This window comes from Anarrhichthys ocellatus, unplaced genomic scaffold (genome assembly GCF_004355925.1).
Source record: "Anarrhichthys ocellatus isolate YVR2014 unplaced genomic scaffold, GSC_Weel_1.0 scaffold5, whole genome shotgun sequence".
NCBI classification, from domain to species: domain Eukaryota; kingdom Metazoa; phylum Chordata; class Actinopteri; order Perciformes; family Anarhichadidae; genus Anarrhichthys; species Anarrhichthys ocellatus.
The window spans coordinates 5,953,530-5,974,288 of NW_022280035.1; the positions used below are offsets into that span (position 1 = coordinate 5,953,530).

General features: G+C 39.8%; 1 protein-coding gene across 1 annotated transcript; it reads right to left on the reverse strand.

Annotated features, from left to right (window-relative positions):
- Nucleotides 1-270: 270 nt before the first annotated feature.
- On the reverse strand, nt 271-20,759 carry jph2 (junctophilin 2). Its single transcript, XM_031844343.1, has 6 exons — nt 19,928-20,759; nt 16,238-17,054; nt 7,013-7,131; nt 3,863-4,752; nt 2,344-2,444; nt 271-2,256 (listed from the first exon to the last, which is right to left on the reverse strand). The coding sequence occupies exons 1-5, from the start codon at nt 20,304-20,306 to the stop codon at nt 2,364-2,366; spliced, it is 2,286 nt and encodes a 761-aa protein (XP_031700203.1). The 5' UTR covers nt 20,307-20,759; the 3' UTR covers nt 271-2,256; nt 2,344-2,363.

Here is a 20,759-nt window from a genome sequence, read left to right on the forward strand (position 1 = left end):
TCATTTAAAATAGTTTTGACTACAGAGATCTTGCACACGTTTGTCACTTGGGGGCAGTGGTGTTCAACAGAACTGGCAAACTACTCTAAAATTTCAAATTGTTGCAGGTAGTTTACCTACTAAATTAATTTTACAGCATCCAGTGTTTTCAGTATACTATTTACAGGGCTCTCATTTACTCATTGAAAGTGTGATTTGTGCTTTAAATGAGGAGAACCTCGGTCCGTTTTTTTTTTTTTTTTTTAATACTGTGGTATTCACTGTGGCCCAAGGGAGGGATAGGGTGTTGTCTCATGCAAGGAGACAGGTGGTGGTTAAAAATATATACATTTAGTTCTCTTTTTACCAGACTGGACAATGAATGACACTATATCATGGAATAAATCTGGATGTTTTGTAAAGTTAAATTTTAGAGAGGCAATAAAATGTGTATAGTTTTTTTTTTATTTGGCTTAAGTTTTATTTTGACCAGGTTTGGCTACAAATGCATTAAATCAAATTAGGCACTGTTAGAATTAAATGCTCTAAAACAGACAAAACAAAATGGCTTCTACAATACACTGACTTATGTGAATACATTTTTATTGCACTTTCAATTGTCATCTTACAATTGGCTTCTTTTTTTTTTTAAATCAAGGATAAACTATTGGGTAAAAGTGTATTCCGAACACAAGATTTATCAAAATTAACTCATTGTACATTTTCCTTTTTTTGCATGAAAACAATGCACAACCAGTGGTCTGAGTTCATCTGCAAACACAAAGGCAAAAAGAATTTCAGCTTAAAAACCTTTTTAAAAAGCCACATATTACACTGCTGAAAGAACAAGGGAGAAACATAAAACAGCACCTCTGGAGAGTGCTCTTCTCAATGTAAGACATGGCGTTAAGAACCATTTTTTCTCCATCTCACAGTCACAGGTTTATCTGACTCCTTTTGGGAAATAAATACATTTAGGGTTGCATATTTGCCTCTGACAATATTTTGCTGAAAAGATGTGCACTTCAAAACTATACAAAAACACTGACGCATACACACAGTGCCCTCATGCATACAAAAGTTGAAGTCTTATTTGGCTCTGAAGCATAACGGGCCCTAAACATAATGCAGCGTGGAACAGAGTGGACACTTTTCTCCACTGAAACATACATTTAACCATGAAAAGCTCACAGGCGAAAACATCCTAACCCACCTCCTGCTGCTACTCTTGTATTTATATTAATCTGGAGATGGAGAAACCTTACTACAACATAGTGATTGATTTAAACAAGATAAATCCCAGCCTTCAATTTTCTGCTTGCTCACTCTGTTGCAAAACATACACAACTCTCATTTAAAACCACCTGGGTGCTAAACTGCATTGCATGAGAAACACCACAGGAAGATACAGTACAGTGACACTCATAAGCTTCTTATTTGCCTTCTCTATTTGGTGTATCAGCTCTCAAATCAAAGCAGCAGAATAACTGTAAATGCATGTAAATCCCAGTGAAAATAAAAGGTTTCACAGTGTAGTACACCACAGTCTCAAATGCAATTAGCTGAAATGTAACTCTAGTCTTAAGAGACTGAAGAGCAAGATGAAACCAATAAACTGACTTTACAGTAGCGATGGATTACAATTTGAAATATTTCAACAGTATTATAAAGTATTTTCTAGAGATGCATTTTAGATTCCTGCTTAATGAATCTTCTTCAGCTTTTTAACCACACATTGGACATTGTTGCTAATTAAAACAATGATAGCAGGAGTTATAACTCCGAAATCTTTCACGCATCTACTGCAGTTGAATTTGTGTCTCATCAACCAAGTTAAAGGCACAGTGGAGAGAATATTCAGTCTGCACAAACATTCCTTCATAATACCAGCATATCTTGTGACAAACTATAATTATCTACTGAGATCGTCTAATCAACCAGTGTGTGCCAATTAAAGATCGAGTTAAAAGCCTTTTTTTTTTGCAAAAAAAAATAATTGACACACTTGTGACACACAGTGACGAAGTTGAAATGAGACTTCTTGCTTCTCCAGCGTAAGCACTGAGGACATGTTCTACCATCCAGCCCCGACTTTAACATACAAACAGTCCTTCAGTCCTTCAGTCCTTCATCAAACCTCTGGGATCAGAGGAGCTTCACAGAGCCTCACACAGTCACACCAGCAAAAACCTTTAGAGGAGCTGCGGCAGTCTGCATGAGGCTTCTTCATCGTTGATCTCTGGTCCTAACTGAGGAGGCGGCCGGCCTGCTTGTGACCTGCATGCAGCAAAAACAATTTGTCTTTCACTTGAATTTGTTGATTATCATTTTCCAGGCAGGTTTTGAATCATATTTATTTATTACCTGAGGTGGTGGACAATGTCTCATGACAAAATGTGCACAAAGAGAATGGCCAGGCCAATGTTGAGCAGGATGACCATGCAGATCATTATGGTGTTTGGGCCCTTTAAAAGAAAGGAGCATATGAGGAACGAGATCAGTGAATTCAGTTTCGCTTTGGGAAAATGACTACTTAAAGGAATAGTTCTACATTTTGAGAGATAGGCTTATTATTATGCTGAGAATTAGATGAAACGATTGAAACCACTCTCCTGTCTGCGTGTTAAATAAGAAGTTTCAGCAATAAGACGGTTAGCTTAGCTCAGCATTAAGACTGGAAATAGCAGGGAAAGCTAGCCTGGTTCTGTCAATCTCACTAATTAACACATTGTATCTAGTCTGTGAGCTTTAAAGGTGCTGGGAGAAGGATTATATTACCTTTGGACAGAGCCAGACTAGCTGTTTCCCCATTCAGTCTTTATGCTAAGCACAGCCAAGCTAAGCTAACCATCTCCTATCTTTAGCTTCACATCTAACAGGCAAACACGAGAGTGGTATTGAAATTTTCATCTAACTCTGTGCTAGAAGGCAAATAAGCAAATTTCACAAAAGGTTAATGTCTAAGCAATTTGTGCTGGTACAGTAGTTTTAAGTGATTTACTTGAATTAAATGTATCCCTCAAACACATATGGAGACCATAATTGACAACACTGTAAAAATGAAAGTCCTGTAAGACTAAAGCTGGGATTTACAGACAACAAGAAGTTCATGTTGTCCATCACCATCTGGTATGCTGCAGTCACTGCCACCGATAAGGGCAGACTAAAGCGTATCATTCACTCTTCTGAGAGAGTGATTGGCTGCAATCTGCCGTCCCTCCACGACTTGTTCTCCTCCAGGACCCTGAGGCGGGCAAGAAAGATTGTAGCCGACCCCTCTCACCCTGGACACAAACTCTTCGAGTCCTTTCCATCTGGCAGGAGGCTGCGGTCCATCAGGACCAAGACCTCACGCCACAAAAACAGTTTCTTCCCATCTGCTGTTGGGCTCATCAATAAAGCCCTGGACCCCCACTGACTCAGACTCTTACATCCACAGGACAATTTATTACAGTTACACACCCTTGCAAAACTTTTCTCTATTAATATACACGTGACACTTTAATAACATACTTGTTTTAACATACTCTTATTTGTTTGTTTTTTCACCATATTTTATTGTAAATTTTCACATTTTTCTATTTTTAATTATGTCTTATGTCTGCACTGTGTTTACTGTATACGCACCATTCACCTCGTCAAATTCCTTGTATGTGTAACGTACTTGGCAAAAAACTGTTTCTGATTCTGATTCTGATGTCATATAAGGAGAGATAAACTTTTGCAACAAGTCATCTGTAGAAAACTTGAATAGTTGTTGACATATTTCAGTCTGGACCAAAGTGGTGGACCGACTGACAGACAGACATTACCAGCCATATAGTCGTGCTGTATAACATGCCTTAAAATAATCAAATACGAGTCAACGTGTTTACTCTCTTACCTCCAGCTCCAAAGACTCCTCATGACTTGGGTTCGACACCACGGCCTTCAGTCTGGCTTCTGCTTTGGGCTCTACCTTCGGGGTTGGTTTGGCAACAGTGGCTTTGGATTCCACTTGCTTTGGTACTGGTTTAGGTTCAAGACTCGGTGCAGGTTTTGGGGACGGAGCTGGGCTGGGTTGCCGTTTTGGTAATGGCTTTGTCTCTGCTTTGCTGGACGACCTGCTCACCTCCCTGGACTCCACTTGGTTCTCAGAGACGGACGGTGCTCGTTCGTGGACTGATGGAGCTCTTTCAGTTTTGCCCTCGCTGGTTTTAGGCTCGGGGGTGACAGCCTTGGAGGACACTTTGGAGGTGGGGCGTGGTGCTTCTTCTTCATCTGATGAGATGAGGCTATTCCTTACAGGGGCAGCAGGGGCTGGAGTGAAATCTGGACCTTCCACCTCTGAGTCAAACTTCTGCAGCGGCTTTATCTCCAGGTCAGAGCCCTGCTCGTTCTTGCTGCTCTGGCGGCTGGGGGTCCGAGAGGAGCAACCTGCCACCTCAGGTGCAGCCGAGGTGGCAGGAGACGGGGTAGTGGGGCGACTATTGGGCCTGCTGTTGGATTTGCTGCTACCCTTACTGCCACCACCTTTAATGGTTTTGTCTTCATTCCAGCTTCCTGGACTGAGGAGTTTGGGGTCTTCCTTGTTGATGATGCCTGGGCTGGGGGAGGGGGTGCGGGCTGGGGATGAGCCAGGCATGAGGCTGTCCAGTTCATTCATGAGTGGGCTTTCGGGTGGCGTGGGCAGGGGCTCCTCTTCGGCTAACAGCGGCTCGTGCATGACAGTCTCTGTGTTCTCACTTCCCTCAAGGACCTCCAGCAACACTCTCTTCTTCAGATACTCAGGACCTGTGTGAGATCAGTTCAACCAGTACATCAGCGTTTTTCTCATCATAGAGTCTCAATATGTTAAGAACAATGTTAAGCACTGTTTTCTGGAGAGTATGCGATATTATAAACATGAAAAAAGTTCAAAATGATTGATTGCATTACGCTATAAAAATATATTTCTGTTGTTTCCAAGTCAACAGTTATCATGGAGTTCTCCTTTCTCTCTCCTCCTGCAAAACTAATTAAGTTGACTATAGTGAGAACTAGCTAATGGAAGTCATTTTAAAAACTGACTTTTTAATAATCCCCTGCTGTCCTCAAACTACACTAATTTCCCGTGACCACAGATGCTGTTTGAGTTACAGGTAGCTAACTCTCAACTTGAATGCAGATTTTTCACAAGATTATTGTTTTTTGCTCACACTTTGAGAAAAAGGAGTACAACTACGAAAGAACAACACTTCATCATAAGATGAGTAGAAAAAAATAAATAAAAGTGAACTTCCTAATAAGAAATATTAAGGCTGGCGTTATTGAAAATTCATGTTATTCAACAAATCAAGCATTATAGTCTATCTTTCCATATTTTGTGATTCACTTTCTCGGCTCGTCTTCGGCTGTCAGCCTCAGGACGATTTTTCCTTCTGGAGACTTAAATCTTTGGAAAAGGGTCACAAACATATTCTTTAATTAAAAAAAAAAGGCTAAATTATTCCCAAAGCGTACTGGGAACTGTAATTTTTAGCAAACACTACTCAAATAGGAGGAAATAATGCAGTTTTGGGGAATTATTTCAGTGGCGGATTAATCCACATTTGGTGCTCTAGCGAGTCTTTTTTGGCAGCAAGACGCTGTGTGCGGGATTGAGTCAGAATTGACTACAGTGTGTGTGTTCATGGTAATGAAGGAACAGTGTTTTTAATAGTTTTTTTTGGACAACATTAGAGCTCTAGGGCACAGAAGAATAAGATAAATCAGGCTTTGGGAATGCAAATAATACTTTTTAATGGATCAAGCCATTGTTCGTTTTGATCTTTTCATGGAATTTGTTGAAAATAGGAAACTAATGTCTCCAGATTTATCCTTAATGTGAGGCTAAATGGTTGCTTTCCCCAGTACAAATAAACCAGGTCGTGCCCACGCTGCCAATGTATGTCTGTGTTATCTTTCATGAGAGACTGCTTCACAGCAGGACTCAGCCAGGCTTCGTCCATTTTTAGTATTAGTCTGAGACAATTTGTGCAGCCACTCAGAAACGTGGATGACTTTCTGTCTGATGCCTTAAAGCTCTCTGCTGAGGGAGAAAGCAAGAGAAAAAGGCTCCTAAATGGCTGGTGTGCTTTTGTTTGAACGTGTAAGTGTGAGTGTCGCCAGACTCTCAATGAAACTGATATGATCCCTTCGACCCAATGAGATGTTCTTTTTTTAGACATTATGCGACTACCCCTGTGATGAGCCGCAGCCAAAGATCTGCTGCTCTCAAGCTGGAGGTACGCACAGGGGCACACTATAAACGTCATGCGTGTTTAGTGGTGGAAGAAGTACTAAGATCTTTTACTTATGAGTAAAAGCAATACCACCCTGTAGAAATACTCCAATAGAAAAGTAAAAGTCCTGAATTAAAAAATGTAGCATTAGAAACAAAACATACTTAAATTACAGCAAATAAAAGTAGTAATCATGCAGAATGGCTAGTTTCAGAATAATAGATATTACTGTATTATAATTATTGATGATTTTTGCCACTTTAATGTTGCAGCTGGTATTTTTTTACTACATATACTTCGCTAGTAAAAGTACTTGAAAGTCAATAATCAAAATTGCCCTCTCAGATTTAGTAGAGTAGAATTATAAAGTAGAAGAATACAGAAATACTCAAGTAAAGTAAAAATAACTCAAAATTGTACTTAAGTACAGTACTTGACAGTATTTAGTTACATTGCACCACTTTGCATCATCAGTTATCAGTTCATATTTGCTGCTTTCTTCAGTCAGTTAAGTAACTTAATTGTAATGTTAATGTCATATTATCTCTGCTCCGGATTGATCAAAATATTGATGTATGTTCGATTTGTATTGATTCCAAACATATAAAGCTAGTGGTGTGCCTCTTGTGGTGCATTCATGTCATTCAGGAAAAGTTATTTATGGCATCCAATTTCAGGTGAAAATAATATCTATTTCTGTATTATCCTTTTCCAAAGAGTCCTAATGTTGCTATGCTTTTCATGTTAATATCCATTTGACAGTATTGCTCACAGATGAGAAGTCCACTGACCTGGCTGGTAGAAGGAAGGGGAGAGCTCTTTGGCCACCAGTCGGCTGATGCTGGACTCACTGTTGGAAGCGTGGGCGGCCTGGTCAGCTGCATCTGACTTGGCCTTTGAATGGGTCGTCCTGCAGAGGGAACAGATGCGACACAATTCATAAATTCCTGGAACCACAACAACCAAGGAGATGTTTACCTTTCGTGTTTTAATACAAATAACTTTTGACGAAGCAAAAATGAACGTTCAGCTTCTTAGATGTGAGGATTTGCTACTTTTCTGTTTACATTATGTGCTATTGTGAATATATTTGGGTTTTGGACTTTTGGTTGGAAAAAAAGCAATTAGCAGACAGTTCCTTTGGATCTGCAACTGTCATTGTACAGACATTTCTTATTATTATTTTCTGGCATTTCATAGACCAATCTATTGATTGATTAACCGGGAAAATAATCTACAGATAAATCGATGATGAAAATATTGTTATTTATTACAACTCCTGTTCTCTCAGCCATCATCTTGCTGAAAGAGCCACTGTTCAATGGAGACTAATTGATATTGCAGTTTTAAAATTGGCAAAATGCATTACTATGAATATTGTGAACTACTAAACTTATGTTTTTACTTTTACATTACGTGTTTTACATTATGTTACATGTCATTTTGTCCTATCTTTACATGTGTTTTAATGCATGCTGACCATGATCTTGACCTTTTAAAGTATGGACTTTGAATGTGAAACCTTAAGAGATGGTGGCTTAAAACAGTTTAACCAAAAATACCACAGTGCGGGGGATTGTTTATAGTATTCAATCAGGGGTGGGTGGCTGTTGGTCAGATGGCTCATTAGTATTATTAGCTATCGAGAGAGGAGGTGTCCTTTTCTGCTGTTGTGCTGGGACGGAAATAAATTGTGCTTTTATCGCCAGACAATGAGTTACAGCTGGAAGACTATTGAAGACTCCATCATCACACATATTTCTATGAGAAATAGAGAAAAATCACTGGAGTGATGCAATCAGCTTCAGAAGAGTTTGGAACATCTGGAGGATTTGATGCAACACTAATGTAATTCTGAACAGGGAACAGAACCAACAGGACAGATCTGACTACATACAGTAGGTATAACTGATATGAATATTGTACTTTTTATTCTACTCCATTTGACAGTTACTGGTTTCATACTATGATGCAAAAATGGGCAAGCACACTTTCACAATAAAAAGATAGGAGCACTATTTACTTCCCATGATTAAGATTATAATTATGATTATTATTATTGTGTTGTTGTTATCATTATTTTGTTTACGTCTTCTCATAAATTAAGGAGTCTCTTGCTGTGCTGTGAGGCTCTTTAGCACAGAGGAGCTAAATGCTAACATGTTCACTGGCAATGCTAACAAGCTCATGTTTGGCACATATAATGTTTCCCATGTTCACCACAGTAGTTTAGTGTGTCAAAGCGAATACTAGCATATGTTAATTAGCACAAATCCCAACATGTAGCTTTGTGTGTGATGGAATGTGTTTAGTCATGAACAAATTATTGGACAAATTACAATCTGACCAGATGGTGGTGCTAGATGAAAAGTTAAGAGATTATAAAAGTTACCACATTTCATCCTGACTGGGACAACTGGGATAACTGAAAGTGTTTGACCTGCAGGTGGTGCTGGATGAAAAGTCAGGGGATCACCAAAGTCACTAAACTTAATCTACTGGGAACCATGAAGGTCTGTACCAGATTTCATGGCCACCCATCCAGTAGTTGTTGGGATATTTCAGTCTGGAACAAAATGAACGACCAAAAGGCCGCTAGCGCAGCTAAAAACCTGACCTAAAGGCCGCTGCTGCACTTCAGGGATAATTACTGATTGTGATTACTCTGTGGATACTTGACATACTGTAACTTTACACTGTGCTGAAAATAGATCCCTAGTCCACTTGAAGATCCACTTGAAGACTCAGTGTGGAAGGTGCTTCCCACTGGAACAATTAGAGACTCCTGAGGCTCCCTGTTGGAGATAGATGAGCTCCACCTGTCCACTCACAGTCAGCACCTCCGTCCTCTTCCAGGAACAAATACACCCTCAAATCTCATATGTTTCATCTTTTAATAATGTAGATTTATGATAACAACAACTGGAAACAAGCGTTTTGGTACCAAGGCAATGGGACAACTTAAAACAATTTTTTTTCAACTACAGCACACATAATACAGACTTTAAGAATACACATTTTAATTTGGCCAACTGTACACCACAACAGGTCACAAAGATATATTTTTATAGGCTCAGTAATTTACTAAACAGCTGGTCACTGTGTTTTTTCTTCCCCAAAAATGTGACTCAAACAGGAGCAAATACAACTTTGTTGGGGACTAATACAGGTTTAAGGATTAATACACATTTGGTGCTCTATTGAGTGTTTGGGTCAGCAGGACGCTGTATGATTCATTCAAAATAAACTACAGCGTGTGTGTTCATGGTAATGAAGAAACATGTCACCCAGTGCAATAGTGTGTCACTTCTGTCTATTTAAGGTCTCACAGCTGACAAAACCTACTCATGAGGTTGAAGGATTAGTCTGCAGAGTTTAGAGACAAGATCTGCTGCATTGAAAGTTCCCAAGAGCACAGTGGCCTCCATAATTCTTAACTGGAAGCTACTCCACCACCTCTCACAACCCTCACAGAGTGTGTTGGTATCAATGCACTAGTGTGTGTGTGTGTGTGTGTGTGTGTGTGTGTGTGTGTCTGACCAGCACAACTCTCAGCACCATAAATGTGCAGGAGAAACCTCAGACTTGAGTAGTGCTAACCATCACACGTCCTTGTGAGTGAAGCAAGAGTTCACACCTGCATTGCTAAGTAAAACAGATTTAACCCTAAAATAACCACTCAAGTTATCCAAATGTAGTAGATGCTGCATCATCAGCAACAACCAGTACCACCGGCTGGAATTAAGCTGAAGACTGAGCTGTGTTTCCTTATATTTGTAGAGGGTCAACAGTGTAGTAATATGTCTCCACTGTGGTCATAGTTGCTAATATTGGTCAGCATTGCTGCTGATAGCATGGTAGGTGGCAGAGCTAATATGGGGATTGTTGGGACAGATGATTCCCTACTGAACACAAATGCTGTTGTTCAGCTGTTGAATCCAATTGTGATTTCATTTGTATCCACATACTCTGGTATATCACTCTGTCACTGTATTAACTGCCATGCCAGCTTTAAAAAAACAAATTAATCTATTGAAAACAAAAGTTCAAAACAGACATCTTAGAGCATGACATCTGCAGAAAACTGCCAGAAATACAGATAAAATCAAATGAATGACAAACATTTCCTAGGAGTCATGTAGTTTTAATTAATGTTTTTATAATACTTCACAAGGTTTTAAGAACTTTGGGGGATTTTATTCCGTCAGATGCTGGAAATTGGTTCGTGGTTAAGTGATTAAAATATCAATCAAGATCCAGGTGAAAATGGGGAAACAGAGGCTGTAGATTTAACTTGCGTTACTGTTTTTAGTTTAGTTTAGTCATATGTAATCTTTTATTAGGGAGCAGGAAGAGGAAGTAGGGGTGCTCTTTCTCTAGAAATATCTGTCAAATTTGTACAAGCCTTCCTCCTACAATAGAACAAAGGGATTCAGGTCAGAAAGACCTTAACGTTTTTCAACTGCTGCAGTGTGTGATAGTCCTCCAGTGCTTCTCTGCAAACCAAACATGACATTTGACACTGTGACCTAAATACCCCTTATGCTTGTAGGGCCTTACGAGGACGCTTGTTGTACTCTGAGGATAGATGAGACGTCAGCTGTGGGAAGAAACACCCAAAACTATTTACACCTTAAATCTTAAATTGGAACCGATGCAAAATGTTGGTGTGTTACTGCAAATATGTAATTCTGTTCTGCTATTTTGTAATCATTTTCTTTTTCGTCATGCTGCAGTTGCACAGCAGGCTGCTGATGGCAAAGATATTTTGGCATTCTGGCATGTGTCACTTTATCTTTGTGGAGGGCCCCTTTCATCTGTGTGAGTGTTGCGTGTGTCAAAAAGTGATTTAATGTCTATATAAAGATGACTTAATGCTTCTGACTATAATCAAATCACTTTGTCAAAATACACATGGGCTACATTAAGAGCTAATTGCAAACTCATTATTACCACATTGCTGAGAGGTCATATAAGGATTACCTTATGTGGAAGAAGTCATTTACTTTAGTGTAGAAATATTCATGTAAAGGTAAAACATTCAAAAAGTACAAAAGTATCAGCATGAAGATATAATTTATTTAAAAAAGTAAAAGGACTCATTATGCATAATATATATTCTGGTATTGGATTATAATTAGTGATGCTTTCATGTGTTCATCACCTTAATGTTGCAGCTGGTAAAAGTGAGGATAACTTTGCATATCTTTTTGAATTCCACCAAGGGATTAATCATAATCTATTTGTTGTTATTAATCTGGATCTTTAACTAGTAACTAGCATTATTAAATGAATGCCTCTGAATTGTGAGTAGAAGTATTCCCATAAAATAGAAATACTCAAGACAAGTAAAAGTCCTCAAAAGTAAATGTACTTAATTACTTCCCATCAGGGAATAGCCACAAAGATCTCCTGAGCTGAGGTTAGAACTTTATTTACAAGTGTTGCACACAAAATGCTCGTATCAGCAGTACAGTATGTAATCCAAGCCGCACAACTAAAGCTAGGTGTGGTACATATATAACCCTTTATACCCAAGCACTTGCCTATGAGCTGTGTCATATTTATATCCATGGAACCATTTGACACCACTGCTAACGCAAGATGGACCGAGATCTGTGATCTCAAACTGTTAACGGCGAGTAGTGGCGCTAAAGCGTGCAGTGGGGGATGGAAACTAAATCAGCAAGCAGACGACTGTTTCAGGCAGAGTTGTGCACCATTTAAACGAATATTTGATTTGCTTTAATAGGAGACGAGTGAGTAAAGCAATAGGTAATGGGTATGCAGACAAACATAAAGAGCTGCTGTGATTCAGCTTATGAAAACAGTCTGGGTGTGTGTCTCTGACTAGGCAGGAACGATGGGGTTTGGAGGTGGGGGGAGGGGGATAATCAGCTGTTGCATTCCCCTGTGATTGTGATACAGCAAGAGTGCGCCTGCCCATATTTAGTCAGGGCTCCTCCGTGACTACAGGGCCCCTGTGTGTGCGTGCGTCATTTACACCCTGTCCTACCACACAGGTCCTCCTTCAGCCAGCCCACGCTACAGAACAATGTCCACAGAGTGACTGGATGCCAGTGAACGCTCAGCTAACTAGACTTGAAGAGGCCAGGTCTGGCATCCCATGCAGTGCACAGGTTGCACATGTATTTTTACATTTCGACTTCATTGCCAAAGGATCACGGAGTGAGGAAGCCACTGCCAGGAACAGATGTGTCATGTCTCCACTGCTTGTATAATAAACAGATTCCAATTCAACGTGCAGGAACACTCTGTTGTTTAGTTTGTATGGTGTCAGTATTTAGATTACTTCAATAGAAAATACCACAATGTAAAAGTACTCCATTGCAAGTAAAAGTCCTGCATTCAAAGTATTGATTATAAGTACTGAAGTATCGGCAAAATGCACTTAGAGTATTACAATTAAAACTACTCTTTCTGTAGAAAACGGCCCCTGTGACTGATTCATATGCATAATGTAAGTCTTGCAGTAAGTTGTAGCTATACGTTTAACTAGTATATGGTAGTTTAATCCAGTGGTTCCCAATTTAGGGATCAGGGCCCTCCAAAGGGTCACAAGGTAAATGTGAGGGGTCTTGAGATGAGTAATGTTAGAATAAAGTTTTTATACACAAATTAGATACATTTTCTGGACTTAAATCTCTCAGCTTGTTTGTGAAATATTGGAGAAAATAATTATTCAAATAATAGTTTAGAGGGAAAATGTCTCTTTGCCGGAACTGCAAACAACTTAAACAAAGATTTGTGAAACATGATATGAGGCACTAAGCCTAAAAGATTGGGAACCACTGGTTTAATAAATAGAAATGCATTCTATTTTAGAAATTTTGCCAAACGTTTGTCTCTGAACATTTGGCAAACGTTTGGCTGGGACTGGTAGCCACACGCTACCAGTCCCAGCTGTGGCGACATTGGTACAGCTGTCTCTTTGTAAGGCATTGCTAGGCCTCCGTAATTTATTGTTTGTGTTTGTCTTTTATGTATTTGTCTCTCTGGACCCTGAGTCCGAAATAAAGTCTATCTATCTATCTATCTAAAAGAGTAATCTGAAAAGTAGAAACTCCAGCTGTCAGAAAAATGTAGTGAACTTAAAAATACAATATGTCCTTCTGAAATGTAATGGAAAAGCATAAAGCTTAAAGCCCTGATGCAATGAACACTGGCCTATTACTCTTATATACTGCTTATCCTTGCGAGTACAATATTTAGATTTCAATCTGCTGGGACAGAGGTCTGCAGTCCATCAGTGCGAGTCTCACTGCTGTAAACACTGAGCTTACATCAGGTGCTGAAGACGACTGCGGAGAAAAATATCGCCGCCTTGTACGGTCACAGGCAACGGTAAAAGGTAGACATATGAACAATAATATCTACCAGCTAACAAGACAGAAATTGTTACCTTTGAACAGTCTATCTGTTTCCGTCTGTTTCCAGTTGTTATGCTAAGCTAAGCTAACTGTCTGTGGCTTCATATTTAACAGACACATATGAGAGTGGTCTTCTCTTAAAACTCTTGGCGAGATACTATTCCTTTAATCTTGCACTAAGCAATAGTTTTTTTTGTCATATTCTGTCTCTCTGTCCGGTTTCCACTTTCCTTCATCTGCCCTGCACGAACCCCTCCGCCCCTACTCACCTGTTCCCCATTTCTCTCGTTAGTCTGCAGTCTGCAGTATATAACTGGCCTATTTCTACTCCTACCCTGCCAGATCGTCACAGTTGCCATGCTGCTTTGGGCCTTTGCTTTCCACTCATCAGAACCTGACTCTGACTCTGACTGTGAGCCAGTAGTACCTGTACCTGCCTGTAAGCATATATATATATATATATATATATATATATATATATATATATATATATATATATCTTTACTTAGGAAATAAATCCCCAAACTATTCCTGTCTGCAATGATATCCGATAAATGTTCATACTGTATTGCTCAAATTAATTGCGGGGGTCAATATTTTTACTGGTGGCAAAATCCTTGGGCCACTCAGGAAGTGATCAGCTAAACCCTGAAAGTGAAATCTAAAAGTTAGATTTATTTAAATACAGTACTTTGGTAAATCAATAACTTTTCTTTACACCACTCATTAAGAATTTGTTGTTAACATACCATATTAGGTCAGATCAAATGTAATTCCTCCACACCAAGGGGTAACAAACAATCCTAAACATTTTAAAGTTAAGTTTTTAATCTTCTGGAAGAGTCAGATAAAGCCAAAAGATTTTACTGAATGGTGAAATTAATGGATATTGGCCATTTTGAATCTGATCAAATTTGTATTATTTAAGTTGTATTTATCTGCACTTTTCTGTTTTTGTCTTATTTTATTAGTATTATCTGCTCGTTTGAACCCAGAGTTGATCTGTTCTTCTATGATTTACTGTAAGATCTTGTACAGTGTAGTATGTAATCCAAGCCTCACAACTAAAGCTAGGTGTGGTACATATATATGCCAACCCTTCATACCCAGGCACTTGCTTATGAGCTGTGTTGTATTTATATCCGCGGAACCATCTTGTGTTGCATTGTGGTCTTAATGTGTGAGAAAAGTTAATGAAAACGTATCTTTGGGCTCACCAAATATGACTATTGCTAATATTACCACCATCTCTGCATGCACAAAGAACACTGGTGAAGATGAAATTACCAATTTTAATATTTATGGCTATGTTGAAATGTTATACAGTATACTCCAGTTCTACGGAAACGGAGAAACAGAAGGTGAAATTCGTTTTTCGTTTTTCTTTTAACGCTGCAATCATTGCAACATTTATTATGGAAACCCATGATGGGTTGAACATTTAGTAATCCAGAGCGTGATATACAATCCTGTGGTTCAAACAGTGTGACTCTAAACAGCCTCTTCAACCACTGCGCTCATTACTTCTTGTCTGTAATACAGTAACAGAAAATATAACGATTCTTTGGTTGCTTTTTCTATTATGGGAATTATTGTGGCCAGCAGCCAGAGTCAGTGAAGGGAGTTAGTGACTCTGAATGAATGAAGTGTCTCTTTTTATTGCTATTATGTCTACATGAACCTCATTTACCTTCATACACTGCCCTCTGAGTAAACCAAAAACCAGTTTGTGCCTCTAGGCAATAAAGCTCTGTCATCTTAGAAACATCACCTAACAATGTTCTGAAGGTATTTCCAGAATCCTTAAAGATCCTTCTAACCACTTAAATAAATAAAAATCTTTTTTTACATTTTTTTGGCAAAAAAAATTATTTTGCACAAAATAGAGTATAACATAAATGTAGTATATCACTGAAAATGGATAATAAAACTTTTTTTTTAAATGTAATGTTGACAAATTGAGCATGGACACACTATGTAATTCCTGTCTACCATCTTAGTTTGGATTTGGCAAAAGAGGAACAACTCAAGAAACAGGTTTTGCAGCTTGCAGTGGATAGAATATTTCTTCATCCAGATGGTTAGAGGAGGCTTTGAGTATTGTGGAAATGCCTTCACAACAGCTTTACGTTTTGTTAAATCACTTTTTGTGTTTTTCATCACCAGGTAATATATATATTTTTTAGAAGTAAACCAAAGCTGATGATGATTATAGTAATCGGATGATGTTGTAGCTGTCTTTCAACCACCAGTGCAGCCATAGTCTGAGCAATAACCACATCCACAGCTTCAACCACCACAGACAGACAGAGCAGCTGTGCTCACAGCCGGTGGCAGTACACTGTCGGCTTTTAGAAAGCGCTAATTGGCAATAAATGCCTCATGTAAAGTGTCACATTATCTCTCCTTTCTGTAGTATCTGCAGACCATTCCCCTAAACTTGCAGTGTATTATAACTGCACTGGACTAACACACTAACGAGAAAGTGTTGTTGTAGCAATGTGACTACATGAGATATACAAACTAGGACAAGAGAAAACTCAAGAGTCTTGTTTGTCTTTATAAATATTTCCTCTATAAACAAGATGAATAAGGAAAATCATGTCTCCACCCATCTGCTCTTACCTGGAAGCAGCGATCTCTGCCTTCTGCTTGCCGATGGCTGCAGCCCTCTGAGCTCCCTCCACCGCACGCTCCACCTTCTGTTTGATCTTGGTTCCCTTCAGCTGGATCACTCTCTTCTTCATGGCCTTCACCAGCAAGTTGTTCATGTACTTGCCCTCTTCCTTCCCTCCCTCGGCGAAGGTGGTGCATCCGTAGCCGTGTCTCTGGTTGTTCAGCCACTCGCCCTCGTACTTCAGCCCGCTGGACCGTTCGCTTATTCCATATCCTGAGCGTTTATCGTTCTTCCACTCTCCCATGTAGACCTCTGTGGTGGTGGCGTCGATGTCGGCCTCCACTGGGGGGTAATCCTCAGCTCCGGCTAGGCTTTCGTCCCCAATACTGATGGTGGAGTTGGTGTCGCTGGCGTTGGAGCTGAGAGCCGATTCCGTCCTCAGAAAGCTGATCTTGCTCTTCTGGCTGGACAACGAGGTACTTGAATCGGACTTCTTCAGCTTACCCAAAAGGGAGCCCCTGCGAAACAGACCCCTCTTCTTGGGTTTCACAGCCTCTGGGTCCACCTGGAGAGTGAGGGCAAAGCCTCCGCGGGACGGTCCCAGATGGGTAGGGGTGGCGACGGGTGTCTCCTCACCTGAGGCGTTGGTGGTGGTGATGATGGGGATGTCTTGCTGCAAGACGGTGCCGTTGCTGTGCTCGCTACGAAGTGAGGTCAGGGAGGTACGAAGAGGGGAGCGGACAACTGCTGCCATGCCATAAGGGACGCTCTGCCGGACCCCATAGCCGTGCCGCATCCCGCCAGTGAACTGACCCTGAAAAGTACCTGGACACAGAAAAAACAGGGAATCATTGTTTTCCAACTGCACCACTGACCAATCAGAAGCTACTTTATAGCCATGCTAGTAACGGAGCTCTAGATGGCTTTGTCATGGTTGGTTTGTCTACTACTTTGGTCCAGACTGAAATATCTCAACTGTCAGATGGATTGCAATGAAATTCGGTACAAACATTCACTCAACCCAGAGGTCCTACCAATTTTGCCGATCGCCTGACTTCTATGCCACCAGCAGGTCAAAGTTATCACTTATCTTGTGAAATACCTCAACACCTGCATGGATTGGCACACCATTTTGAACAGACGTTCGTGGTTTCTAGACAGCAAACCCCTTCATGTTTGGTGATCTCCTGACTTTGTATAGCACCATTATCAAGTGAACATTTTAATGTCCAACACTGTTTTAATACCAAATGCCAGCAAAAACTAATTCCCATCAGCCTCAGCTGTACTTTGTGTTTTGTGCGTATTAGCTAATGTTAGCATTCTAAGATGGTGAACCTGGTGAGCATTAGCCTCTACCTGCCCAATATTAGCATGTTAGCATTGTCATTGTGAGTATGTTAGCATTTAGTCTACAGCCTCACAGAGCTGCTAGCATGGCTGTAGACTTTAAAACATGGCTTGGAGTGAAAATAGTTCACTTTTTGACAGAATGTCATGGATATCTTTAGTGTGAAATGTGCATTAATGCCCTCACTGACATCTAGTCATCTAGAGGTCTGGTCTCATGCTAAAATTGACATGAGTGTGGATTATAGTGACAGCTAGGTCTCAACCCGTGAGGCCAGGAGTGCATGGGGCCTGTTGCCTATTATTACATCCTGACATCTGATGCTATCACATCCCCCACTGCTACTTCCACCAGACTGGGCTTTAAAGCTGATGAGTCAGCTGTTGAAGAGGGGAACCACTGCTATTATACAAGCAGAGATCAACACAATTAATTGTATTTGTCTGAGCTGTTTGGTTTCCTCTACACATTCAAATGGATGAGCTGGGGGATCAGATGGATGGTGGGGCACCAGAAGCTTCCCGGAAGTAAAACTTAACTTTAAATGTTCAGGATGTTTTGTAACCTTTCATTTTATCTCGCCTAATCTGACCTGTTAACAAGAACGTCTTGATGATCAGTGGTGGAAAGTAAAAATAGTTAATTTACTCAAGAACTTTATCCAAAGGACAATTTAAAGTACTTGTATTTTACTTGAGTATTTACATTTTATGCTACTTTATTTTTCATTTCACTACATTTATATGACAGCTTTGGTTATTACTTTGCAGATCCAGGTTTTACATACACAAATACAACTGATTAGTGTATACAATATGATGCATTGTATAGATTGAACTACAGAACAGTGTGTGTGTGTGTGTGTGTGTGTGTGTGTGTGTGTGTGTGTGTGTGAGTGAGTGTATGAAAGTAATGCTTATACAGCAATCCATATAATGTATCATGAATTTTTTCCCCCTGTGACTAAGTATTTTTACATCTTTACTTTTACTTCAGTAAAACATCTGAAAACGTCTAATACTACTTCCACCACCACTGTTGATGGTGTAATTTAACAAAATGGAAAGAGTCCTGTGGGTTTTTGATTTCCAACCAGCTTTGAGCAGCTCTTGACTGACAGCAGCAGGGTGATATTTTCTTCTGGTTACACATAGACATCGCAAACGACCATGAGGATCATTAGGCTGCCCTGTTTGTGATTTGTCTCCATGTTGCCTGCAATGAACTTTGTACAGTGGACCTTATGGCCACACTTGGCTTCGGGGCTTTTGGTCTTAATGTTGTGATTTAGTTATTATTATTTCCGTGGTGGGAAAGTAATCAAGTGCTGTACCTCAGTAATATTTTGAAGTCCGTCTTTTACGTCTGTATTGTCATGCTACTTTATTTGTTTTACTCCTCTGCATTTATCTTTCTAGTTACTTTACAGGTTCACATTTTAGACACGCAACATATGATTAACAAATAAAAAAGGACACATTGTATGGATTAGGCTAGAGTAATTAGGAGTCACTTTTACTTAAGTAAAGGATCTGAATGTATCCTCTCCTGCAGTTGCAATTTGAATGCACATCCACATTGCAAGTACATTTACTTAAGTATTGTAGTTTTTTTTCATTTTACAATTTAAGTACTTGACTAATTCCATTTCCCAGTACTTTATACTTTATATACTACTATATCCTTCAAAGGCAAATATTGTACGTTTTACTCCTACATTTATTTGGTAACTTTACTTTACTTTTCAGATTGACAATACAAATATAATCATGAAATATGACTTTATTGATCCCTAGAGGGAAATTCACAACCTACCCAGAAATATATAAAGCAGTTTAATTTAAACAAATAATAATTGAATAAAAAAGAAATGCATTTTACTTTTGGGATTAAACTTCCTGACAGGTAAATTGTGGTCCTCCTGAAAACAGCAACTTTGGAATAGCTTTTAAATAATTGTAAGTATAATTTGATGCTAATACTATTGTTTGTTTAGTGAAATAAACGTTTGAATGCAGAACTTTTACTTGTAGAGACTTTCTACATTTTGGTTGGCCTAATAGGATGTGAATACTTCTTCCACCACTGTGTAATCACAGTAAAGCTGAGCTCCAGTAGGCTACATTTACTCCAGCACTGCATTTAAAGAATAATATTATGGTACTGGAAGGCTACTTTACTTTAGTGTTTCCATGTTATGCAACTTCATACATCTCCACAACATTTCAGAGAAATATAACTCTGTTACAACTTCACCTTGTAAGATAGTATTTGTTACTTTTACAGTATTTGTTACTTTTTTTTTTGCATTGTAAAAAAGTCAAAAGTCTCAATTTGTAAATCTCACCTCCATCAGCATATGTTTCTGTTCCATATCCATCCTGAAGCCCATTATTCCATGTTCCTTCATACTTCGCTCCACTGCCAATACTGATCCGGATGCCATATCTCCCTTTGAAGCCATGAGTCCATTCCCCTTTGTAAATCCAGTGTCCTTTGGTTTCTGCTCCCAGGCCGTGACGCTTCCCCTGCGACCAGTACCCCTCATAAGTGTTCCCGCTGGGCCATGTGTAGACTCCCACCACCTCAAAGCCGTAGTTCCAGGAGCCGGAGAACTCGCCCTGGCCTTTGGGTCCGGTGCAGATGCCATGGCCGTGGGCTTTGCCTCCCTCCCAGCCTCCGCAATAAGCTCCGCCGTCGTCAAACTCAAAGCGACCTCCACTCATGCCTCCCCGCAGCCCTACAAACCACCGATCGGAAAGTTAAGTTTGAGTCTGTTACCTGGCTAAAGATAAAACCTCCGTCAGTCTGACTTCACCTTCACCTGACATCAAAACTGATTGGAGATATCCTTGGTGCTGAACTTGTGGGGGTTTCTTTTTTTGGAGTTGGTTTGAGGATTTCTGCGCGTGTCCATGAAGCTCCAGTGCGCACGTCTTCACCCTTAACAGAAACTTTTATTTCGTCCTCTTGAACTCCAGTGTCTTCTTCTTGGATTCGTCGAATTCACTCATCAATCTCCTCTTTCTTCTTTGGATGACTGGGTTAATAAATGGAATTATTTATGTCCTGACGAGCCACTGATCTTACATGGCTTTTTCCAGGTGGCCACAGAGAAAAGCCCCTTTCCCCCTGTCCCTGCCACCCAGCTCTCTTGACAGTCGCTGCCGTTGGACATA

Bases quoted from the DNA above. Each gene is read 5' to 3' on its own strand.
- jph2 (XM_031844343.1), bottom strand. From the start codon at position 20,306: ATGAGTGGAGGTCGCTTTGAGTTTGACGACGGCGGAGCTTATTGCGGA. The intron at 4,753-7,012 runs GTCAGTGGACTT...GATCTCACACAG, and splicing joins CCCTTCCTTCTACCAGCCAG to GTCCTGAGTATCTGAAGAAG. The intron at 2,445-3,862 runs GTAAGAGAGTAA...TTTCTTTTAAAG, and splicing joins AGGAGTCTTTGGAGCTGGAG to GGCCCAAACACCATAATGAT.